Below are 10,805 nucleotides of genomic sequence, written 5' to 3'. Positions count from 1 at the left end.
CTACACCATGCGTTTGCGAGCATACGGTAACATTGGCATGTTTGTATGTGTTTCATTCATCGCAACCTTGCGCCGAGGTTAGTGTGACACGAACCTCTAGATGACCCCAAGCGTTTTGACTAACTTGAACATGACCTTTATATCCGGCGTTTGTAGGCTTAACATAACATAAGCCTTAGGCTCGGCTAAGGGGAACTGAAGCGCATTCAGGTTGTTCTGAAGGTGACTTGTAAACAATACTCTTCTTGTGCTTTTGTTCGTATTTGTGTATGACTTGTATGGTGTTTGACAAATGTATTTTGCCGAATGATTTTTGGCAAGATAGCATACTTATTTCCTCTGCCCATACTTTATTAGGTACGACAGAAACTGACCACATGATCATATGAATTCTAAACGGATTTATCAATTCATCTGTCTTGTCAAATTCCCAATAGTACAAATTCACATTAGTACATTATTTTTCCCCAGGGTTATAATTATAATAATTAATAAATAGTCAGATACAATTTAAAATTACATCATTTATTACATCTGCATTTTAATAAAATAATAATTACACGAATATATACACAAATAAGTATGTACAATGTTCGAGGCCGTCACTATATGTACACTGGGTCCACGAGTTATCACTAGGTCCGCACTGGGCGTGGGGGGCGCCTTCGTCATCGGCAGCCGCACCCCGTCACCATCATGTCCTGATAGTTTTTGAGCACCACATTATTTAGTTCATCCATATACAACATGGAAATAGAGGAGAGCTGCGTCGGTACACAGCACGCTTTCGGCACCGCGGCCGGATTCACTGAGTTCACGAGAGTCTGCACGATCGCGTGGTTCGTGCCGTTGAGGTGGTCGGCCAGCGGGAACGGACAGTCGCCCTGGCAGTAGTAGGCCTCGTAGCCGTGCGGCGCCACGATCCAGTCGCTCCAGCCGACCTCCGCGAAGTCCACGTAGAGCGGCCGGCGCTGGCAGATCTCGCGAGCCTCCTTGCGGCGGTGGTGCGCGCGGTGGCCGCGTCGGCCCGCCGCCGCGCGCTTGTTGCGCACCAGGCGCGTCTCGCCGCTCTCCCGCGCGGCGCGGGCGCGCGCGTCCTCCGTGTACAGCAGCAGCAGCGGTTGCCGCGTGTTCCACTCCTCGTCTTCTTCCGTGGCACGTCTCCGCACTCTCACATGAGGTTGTTTAGCGTCTACATTTTGCTCACCCTCTTCTAACACACGCACTAATAGTCCATGATTATGTTTAGGCTCCGAGAGCCACCGCCGCGCGGCGCCGAGCGCGTCCGCCGTGACGACGCCTTTACCGGCCCTCAACGGTACTGAGTCGAGGAGCCGCAAGATAGGCGCCGTCTTGCCGCGACGGCCCGGCCGCACTACATCGTACAGGAGCAGCCGCTGGGCGCCCGTGACTCCGTCGACTCGTTGGAAGGTGAGGTCAGCTCCCCGCGCCAGCTCGTCGCCGGGGATGCCGCTCAGGTTGAAGTAGAGCCGGAAGCGGTGCTCGGCGGGGAAGCGCTGGTCGAGCTCGGTGGGAGTGTGGTGGTAGGAGCGCGCCGTGTTGGCGGCGGCGGCGGGGATGGCGCCGTCGGCCTCGTAGAGAAGGCGCATGGCGCGCGGCACGGGCGGCGGCGCGGCGCGGCGCGCGGGCCGGCGCGGCAGCCCCAGCAGCGCCAGCAGCTGCCGCTCGGCCGCGCCGCGCGTGCGCTCGTCCAGCCCCGCGCACGCGCACAGCGCCACCAGCGCGCACACCACCGCGCATGCGCACGCCCCACGCATAATTCTCCTCGACCCACCTGTAAACAAGACAAAATCAATAAATACATGATGACTAATACACACTGAAAGCAGAATATGTAAACTTTTTGTTGTTTATAGAAAATACTGTTGAAAATAGTGTTTAAAAGTATACGGAACTTTAAAAACAACATGATTCATGATTTCAATTTAATTGAAAATCACTGGATGCTGGAAGCCGCACGCACTTATGTAGTCAGAATGCATCTAGATGGAGGTTTAATATATTAAATACTAGTCAATAAACGACATCATTAGAATGATAGGTTATAACAAAGCTACATTATGAGCGGAGAGAAGTTGCGTTTCTATACCGTGTAGAGATTTCTATAATTATGGTAGATTACAAAGGCAGCACGTTGACTTGTCTCTAATCAAACTGAGTAAGAATTTCCAAGGAACTTACAACACTGATGCATTTTACTAGTAATTGGTTATCCAACAAAGGCTAACACTGTGTCCAACCGGCAGTCGTTTTATCTCTAGGTGTACTTCTAATGAATGCACTAACATACATTGTAATATACTCATGCATATTTAATTCAATTGAGTAGACATGTACCGGTCAGCGCGCACAAGTGGAGAAGCGAGTTTCAACCACTTGTCACATTAAAGTAAAACTGTACAAACTTATGTATAGTAACTTGGTACCTACCGAGTTCCGATATCTTTCAGTTTAATTTCGAAATTTTAAACGAATTGTTATTTAGAATAAACATCGGATAGTTCACTGTAGTATTTTAAATTGTGGAAAATTGTTTGTAAATTTTTATGGTCGAGCAATTATTGATTAATGAGAAAGATTGAGTAAACATGGGCGCAAGTTGTTCATTAAGAGGGTATCAGATAAACGCGCACGTTGCCGACCAGAGACAAACGATGACTGATAGTGGATGCCGATGATGACTATTTTTATTTGAGATCTAGGACACGCCCTCTGGTGATGATGATCCCACGTCATAGGTCAAGCACCTTCCTTATCACTCAGAGTTTTCACCGGCATTTTCATTGTAGAACTTTTTTTATCCCTATCTCTACATAATTTTTAAGCGGTTTCAAGCAGTTTTAGAAATTGGAGAGCTCATTTTAATTTTCATCATTTCAAGCCCGTCGCGTGAAGGGTTGTTTAAGTTGACATTAAAATATGAAAATAATCTAATATTGAAAATATATGAATATTTTCTAATTTTAGTAAAGCGAGCATAAAAGGAGAATCTAGACAGTTAATTACTACATTTTACATAAAATGAAAATTAATTTACACGGTACAGAAAAAAACCTAGACTTACAAAGATATCAAGTAACGCTTGAATGTTCGCACAACATCGCCGACCACAACACAGCTGTTTATAATCTTATCGATTCATTTGTTTACTCTTTTGGAATTTCCGCGCATCTGTATACAAGAGTGTTTTCGTCCCGGTAATTTACAAGCGAAAATCCTAACACTGAAAGAAACCAGAGATTATGCGAATGCAGCGAGAAACAACAAACATTTATCTTAGCATTTGTAACAAATTGAACCAATTTAATTATGTAAAGATCAAAAGAGGACTTCTGAATTTAACCCAATTTCCTAAACGTAAATAAGTCAATTAAACTTTGAGAATAGATTGCCTCAACGAAACATCTCTACGTCGTAGCAGGTGGTGGGGATTATCAACATACAGGTGACCATGTGACGCGAAACATTTAAATGTAGATGAGTGACAACCTCTACAAAAGCTAAATATCAATGAATTCTGCAATTTAGTTAGTATTTACTTTGTTTGCTTATCTAAAGCGCCGTTACACTATCACTAATACACGTTGCTAGTCGTTCGATACAAGACAGTAAAACATTTAAGTTAAAAATGCATGTTTGTCGATACACACCATATTAAAATGAAGAGAAACCAAAATCACATGTGATGTTACACAAACACCAAATATAAACATGGTTATATCGCTCAAGCACTTTCCAAAAGCGTTCAGTAAAAGACATCAACGGGATGCGTCTCGTGCTGCTGCGACTAACTGTACGCGCTGTTTAGCTCGCAACATATTATAGACTCCCGATTGTTTGCTGAAACTGTGCTCAGCTTCACCCTACACATCATTACTAAACAACTTTCTGAAAACTTCAGACCAACAACAATCTTCAATCCTTAAATACAGCAAAACAAACAAACAAACACACATTTAAACAAAAACAACTTTTTGTGAAAGTGCTCAATACCACGAAAATACTGGCTGATCTGGAAAAATACATTAACGTCACCGAATTTATATGTTTTTGTTATAATGTTTTGATCGTTCTAGCGCGGTCGACCGGATTGCGGCGTACGTATTTCGAAAATAATGCGGTCAAACCGGCCGCGGGCGCACGACCGCTCGCCTCTCTCACTCACCCGAAATTTTAACGCATCCAACGTCGACGGGTACGCAAAATCCGCGATATCCTCGAATAAACGCACAGTCAACGCTTGGGAAACAGATGGAGTGGCACTCGTTCACGACCGAACCGATGGCACATAACAGCGGAGTTTGGTAACATCACTGTGTCTGGCAGGCGCGCGGGAGTGGTCGCGCGCTCGTGCGTGCGGGGCTACAGTGTCGCGCATCGCGTGCTCGCGGCGCTGCGCTCGCGGCCCGAATGAGCGGCCGGCGCGGCAGACGCGGCGGCGTCGCCGGCCCCGCGCTGCGCCGGCGCGGGCGTGCCCGCCCCGCCCCCGCGCGCCCTGCCCGCCCCGCCCTCCGCCAACATGACTGCCGCACTCCGGGAACAACCCTCACCACGCACTACCACCACCACCCACGATACCCGACACTCTATAGCTGCTACCACCACCCAGACACTTACCACCCCTCCTACACCAGAGCTGTACAACGTCGAACGACTTTGGTCCAGTATATTCATCCTCAACAGAAATAATGAGCGTAGCAGCACCACTACACACGACGTTGTCACACAATTCCCATAAGAAAAGAAAATATGAGGAAAAGAAATTACCAATGACTACGGGCTACGATCTACGTTTAAAGCTATTCAAATTTTTAGGCCTACGGTGCTACGAGCGCTACGCAAATTTGTAGGGAATAAACAAAATGGTTCCTAGAAACGTGACATAAATACTCAATCACTTTACTCACAAAATGGACTAACAAGTGACTCTACATTATAGGAAGCACATGTTTTTGATTACAAATTAGGAAAAACATGTTATAGATAGATATATAATGTTAAAGTATATAGGTATTTCACTGGTCCAAAACGAAATGAAGCCAGAATCCCTACTGTGAGTGTGACGTAACCATTACAGCTAACATTCTTTTCAAAGTTATTTCTGAACTGTCAAAACAGTGTAAACTTTTAGAGCTCAAATAAAAGCATTAGTCACTCACCAAACTCAGTCGAAGTGATAAGAAGCCACAAAGCTTATCATTTACGAGGCGCTTCCTCTAATACTTCGGCCGTTGTCTTTTTCACGTATTTCAGATAATGGGTGATGCGTAGTTGTTTTTATACCTTTCTCTTATGCAGGACGCAGCTGCCACAAAAGTTATAACAATGAGATGTGCTTGGGTAAATATTGCGAAGATAAAACGCAAGCAGCGAGTCTTTACGATGAGTGTGTCGTGAACAATGCCGCCGAGAGTTTCAGGTGAGCATGTTGACCCACGTGCCTTCACAGATGTATCTCAACTGTATTTTTATGAAACAGGTGTAACATTAACACAGTTATGTTTGATTTGTCTTACGTAACAGTGTGATAGGTCAAGTTTCTCTGGGCATTTATTGCGCTTATATATTATCTGAAATGGACAGTGCTATTCAGACCGGCGAGATGTGAAGTCGTGCTATGATAAACGATGTTGAAAATTTAAATACAAATAACCATTACTCTGTAGCAATAAATCTATTTATGGATAACTAGCTTTTGCCCGCAACTTCGTTCGCGTGGAATAGTGACTACCAGCAGATTTTTGATTTGACCAATAGATGGCGCTATATGTCCGGAATAATTTTATTTTTATTTATTTTTTTTGTAATAAAAACTATCCTATATCCTTTCTCAAGTTTCAAACTATGTCTGTACCAAATTTCACACAAATCGGTTCAGTAGTTTAGGCGTGAAGAAAAGACAGACAGACAGAGAGACAGACAGACAGACAGACAGACAGAGTTACTTTCGCATTTATAATATTAGTTTGGATAATATTAATTATACCTATTAGAGCAAAAAGCGGACTTTATGAGGAAATTTATGGCTTGGCTGTGATGATGGTTTCTTAGCGCTTATTTGAAAGAATGTTCTGACTAATTGAGACCTAGGAGAAACTTATGACGTCCGAAATTCCTTACACTAGTAAATTATGCAAGATACTTGAGTCTCACCGCAATCGTAAAACATTATTTGCCTAAAGCAATCAAACGCCAGTATAAAAACTAGGTAACAACTATAAAACTATTAGAAGCAAATGTAAACTCACACGTCAGTGAGTCAATTATTTATACAGCGGAGAAGAATATCAAACAACCATCCGGATATTACCGTTACATTTTTATGAAAGTCTTCCCGTCGGACGACCAAGGGGAAATATTTTATCTTAAAACAACCTTTACTAAATAACCAGCAATGTTACATTATGAACACTATATACCTACAACAATTTGTTTATCTCAAAAATACTGATGCTTCCTTTATAACAAAAATCCTAGCAGTTTAGTACAAACAAAAGTTTGGTGCATTCGTATTGTATAGGCAATCAAAATGAGATACCGCTACAACTGCGTTTTTATGAAAAATAATAAACCTCAATTATTATTTAGTATGAGTGTTCATAAATACGACCTAACCGCAATAATTATTGTGAGCATGAAATTCGGCAAGTTATTGAGTGCTACCGGGCACCGCGCACCGCGGCTACCGGAGTTGCGCGCGCGCCGTTACGCGCAAATAATGCTGTTCCGATGTTCTTTTTTTGGCGCGTGTCGCTTGGAGCCGTTATATGAGGTATTTTGACGGTAGCGAAAGTTAGAATCACTTTATACCAGTTTTTATTCGGAAGATATAGAATAATAATTGATATTAAATCTATCGCGACGTATGCCGTTGGATTTTAAACATTGCCAAGTTACTTTGCTTAGAACTTGTAGCAAATTCTTATTTTGTTGGCTTAATGGATAGTTTATGATCAATTTTAAGTCGTTATTTTAAGTATTTGTCAAACTGTTTGAACTTTACATCGATGTTAAAGAGAATAAATGAGTAGTAGAGTCAGAGGTCTCTTGGATTCAAAATAATTTGATTTTGGAAACCAATAAATTGCTTGATTTTTAAGAATATATTCACAATATCAAAAGCAAACTGTAAATTAATTACGTGTGACGATGACATGGCAATACTTGAATGTCAAACTTGGATAATAGATTGTTGCAAAACTAGATGTCTTGTCAGTTATAGATAAAAGTTCAATATCTTGACGTAGGTAATAAATAAAAATCATAAATCGCTCTACAACATAGAGCATTTTTTTCATCAAATATTATTCACTGAGGAACTTAAGTACATGTTTTATTTTGCCAGCACTTTGGATTACCCAAAGCATCAAGTTGCCAAGTCTGTATTAGGCACGCCAGACTTACATAGCTTACAATCGCCCTGCTAAAGCCAAATTCCAAGTTACTTGGGAACGAGATAGGAAGAAGAGTAAGGATCAACTTATTAACTGACGAGGCTTTTCTAAATAATTCCTATTATTTACTGAAAAAATAATGTACAGTTTCGCAAATACTGTTCGTCATGAAAAATACAACTATTTGTCATTTTAAAGTCGCAGTCCAATCATCTTATTGGTTTTGTATTCCAATTCAGTTTTCAGTTTCAGATTTTTTTTATTGAGTGTTTTAATCTGAAACTTGAAAGAACATTGTAGAGGTAGGTACTTTTCTTCTTGACTTATTTCATTTCATCGGACAAAATCATTAAGTGTCAATGTCCTACAACTTTGCTTCTGAGTATGTAGAAATGTATGTCTTTCTAGGTATGTAGAAATACATTAGTGAGAATTACCAAAGCAGAATAAAGATTCTTATAAGAAACCGTCGCGACCCAACAAAAGCTAGGCTCTCCGCGCTTTAAGCTCGAGCAAGACAACAAGGCCTATTCTTACTATCGATTACTATCAAAGTAAGTCTAAATCACGTTTTACGATAACGAAGTATGCCAGCGGAGTGGACGGAGCCACGCCGTCTACCTCCCACGACCGCCGCGTCCTGCTGTTGACTCACCAATTCACGGCTTCATATACGCAATTAGTCCATTAGCACGCACGCACCGCTCAAATGCTCAATTAGATCAACGACCGACGGGAATAGCTGCAGATTACGTTCCTCCTGTGTTTCAATGATACCCAGGATAAAATGCCCACAGTAATTGACAGTTCTCCTTTTGTCTAGCGTTCAAGATAGGATTAAAGGAAATTAACACCGACACGTCACGTCTTGGGTTTCGTTTTTATGTGATTTTTCTTTGTCATGAGAACTCTAATTGGCGTGCACCGTTTTAACATGAGTCGACACTTTGTGGAATTAGAAGATAAATGCTTCTTGTTAAGTATTTAGCTACTCCATTTTCTGAATCGAAACTGGAGTGTTTTGAATTCCTGTAAATAAGTTTAATCTTCATCAATCAGTAACAAGCCGCAGGTATTCGAAGTAACAATATTTATTTAACAAATTAGAATTCTAGAACACATTAACAGATGGTGTTCAAATATTGAAATAGAACGACGTAAAGAATCTGTGGAGCTATGTAAACAGTACGTTCAACTGATTAATTGGGTTAAGTGTCGTGTAATTTGTATAGTGGGGCATGCGCTTGCTACTGTAATTTCGCGTGTAAACTTTGCACAGTCACGTAGTGCAAAGTCGCTTAAGAAAATTCTAAAGCTGTTATCTTGTTTGCGTTTACATTAAAATATGTGCCTTTTTTGACTGTTTAGACTTGTATTAAGTATTTCGAAACTTCTAATGAGTTTATGATTAATTCTTAAATTCATTAATTGAACTTGCATGTAAAAGAATTGATAAAAAATATGAGGCATGTCATGAACCGCCCTACCCATCTCATTATGCTAGAAACATTTTAGTTTATGTGAACATTTCAATATCTGTTTTTTCTTTCAGTATTTTTAAGTTTATTATGAGAAATTCGCGACACAACATTATCCTACAAGAAAACAACACCTACGCACATTAAACTTGCATTCAACATGAACATTGGCAATAAATACAACTTGGAGTAGTAAACGATCTAATAAAACATCTGGCTATATTGCAATAAGCCCATAAAACATAAACTTGGTCTTGACAAAAGCTTTCAATAACTTCGATCGACCTAAATCGATACCTTTATTCACAATATCGAGTAGAAACTTTTGACATGTTTACGTACCTCTATTGCCAGAGTCAGAGTACACACTGCAAACTTTTAGTCGGACAATAGTTGAAATGGTATCAGACCGACTAAAAATCTCGATGGAATTCACGATTTTCTTGAAAAAAACCAACCATCGGGCGACGGTTTAGTCTGTAGTGTGCTCTAAGTGTAGAAACATGTTTAAAAACAGAAACCGTGTTACCACAAAAACTTTTAAACGTCAGTTTAAGACTTGTCTAAATAAATGTCAGATTATGACGTTGACATATGGTTCATTTTGCATCCACAATTTTTTTAGACAAGTGTAAAACAGACGTTTAAGTTTTTGTAGTAAGGCCAAAAATGTTTGCTAAGTATCTAATTATAATTTAAAATGTTAAGAGGATTCGCTGTTACAGGTCTTACTTACATTCTAACATGTAAAGTTTCATGTTGCATTGGCTGAAATGGACAAAATGCTGCACTGCCGTATCAAATACTGAGTTAGTTAGAAAGGACGAAGGCTGTGAAATTTTAAATTTACACGAACCGTCTTTAGCCTATACATGGTGTGTCGTTCACAATCACATTAAATCCTATCGCATATACTTTATGATGTTCCATGGCGAATTGTAAAAACAATAACCCAATCCATTCAGTCATTTAACCACAGGAGTCATTTTTCGTTTTTATAATTTACAACATCATGTGTAAAGCAGAGATAAAGTTAGGAGTATCGAATTTTTTGATCAGTTGACAGCTGTCAGTTTTCAAGGGAGAATTTCAGTTGTTTGTAATTTTACTTTTATATGGTGTTCTAATTTTCGCACATTTTTTATTATATTTACTTGTTTGAAAAATCATTTTATTTTATTTTTACGTATTTTTATTTTTTCTCTGTGTTAATCGACTTATATTAACCAGTATATTAGCGCATTTCATTTAATGTGATTGTGAACGACACACCCGATATAATCGTCATCCTCCGAGCCTTTTTCCCAATCATGTTGGGGTCGGCTTCCAGTCTAACCGGATTCAGCTGAGTACCAGTGCTTTACAAGAAGCGACTGCCTATCTGACCTCCTCAACCCATTTACCCGGGCAACCCGATACCCCTTGGTTAGACTGGTGTCAGACTTACTGGCTTCTGACTACCCGTAACGACTGCCAAGGATGTTCAATGACAGTCGGGACCTACAGTTTAACGTGCCATCTGAAACACAGTCATTGGTGTCTAAGATATACTTCACAATTAAAGTTATGTAGTATACCTATTGTTTCTTTTATGGGCTAAACAATTTCGCATGCACAGCCATTTTCTTGTCGGCTAAATAGAGCTTACTTAGCAAACCATTACTAATGATTTTCCTTGAAAATTATAAGCACTGTTTCTTTAATGTACCTGTCATAACTACCGAAACCATTTATTTATTGTTGTTATCAATTAGTAGTTCCCGTAAATGCTGCTACCGCTTATTTGAACAATTAATGAATTGCATCTATTATGTAGTTTAGAAATTGCAACATAAAACATCCTTTCAAATTCATAAGATTTCCCTAATTACATTTCTTATTAGATGCACTTAAAAACGTTGCTAATGTTCTT

At 40.3% G+C, this 10,805-nt stretch overlaps 1 protein-coding gene across 3 annotated transcripts in view; it reads right to left on the bottom strand.

Annotated features, from left to right (window-relative positions):
- Window positions 1-504: 504 nt before the first annotated feature.
- Window positions 505-10,805, bottom strand: part of LOC124629722 (protein decapentaplegic) — a 19,849-nt gene continuing 9,548 nt past the window's right edge. Inside the window, exons 1-2 of one of the 3 annotated variants that reach the window (XM_047163238.1) lie at window positions 4,187-4,429; window positions 505-1,795 (exon numbers count right to left, since the gene is read on the bottom strand). In XM_047163238.1, the coding sequence (XP_047019194.1) occupies window positions 669-1,778 (1,110 nt within the window). In that variant the 5' untranslated portion in view covers window positions 1,779-1,795; window positions 4,187-4,429 and the 3' untranslated portion in view covers window positions 505-668. Of the gene's footprint in view, window positions 1,796-2,451; window positions 3,261-4,186; window positions 4,430-10,805 lie in introns of those variants that run through there. The other 2 variants (XM_047163240.1, XM_047163239.1) reach the window with 2 other exon arrangements.

The sequence above is a fragment of the Helicoverpa zea genome, chromosome 4, assembly GCF_022581195.2.
Source record: "Helicoverpa zea isolate HzStark_Cry1AcR chromosome 4, ilHelZeax1.1, whole genome shotgun sequence".
NCBI classification, from domain to species: domain Eukaryota; kingdom Metazoa; phylum Arthropoda; class Insecta; order Lepidoptera; family Noctuidae; genus Helicoverpa; species Helicoverpa zea.
This window is presented reverse-complemented; position numbering and strand designations above follow the sequence as displayed.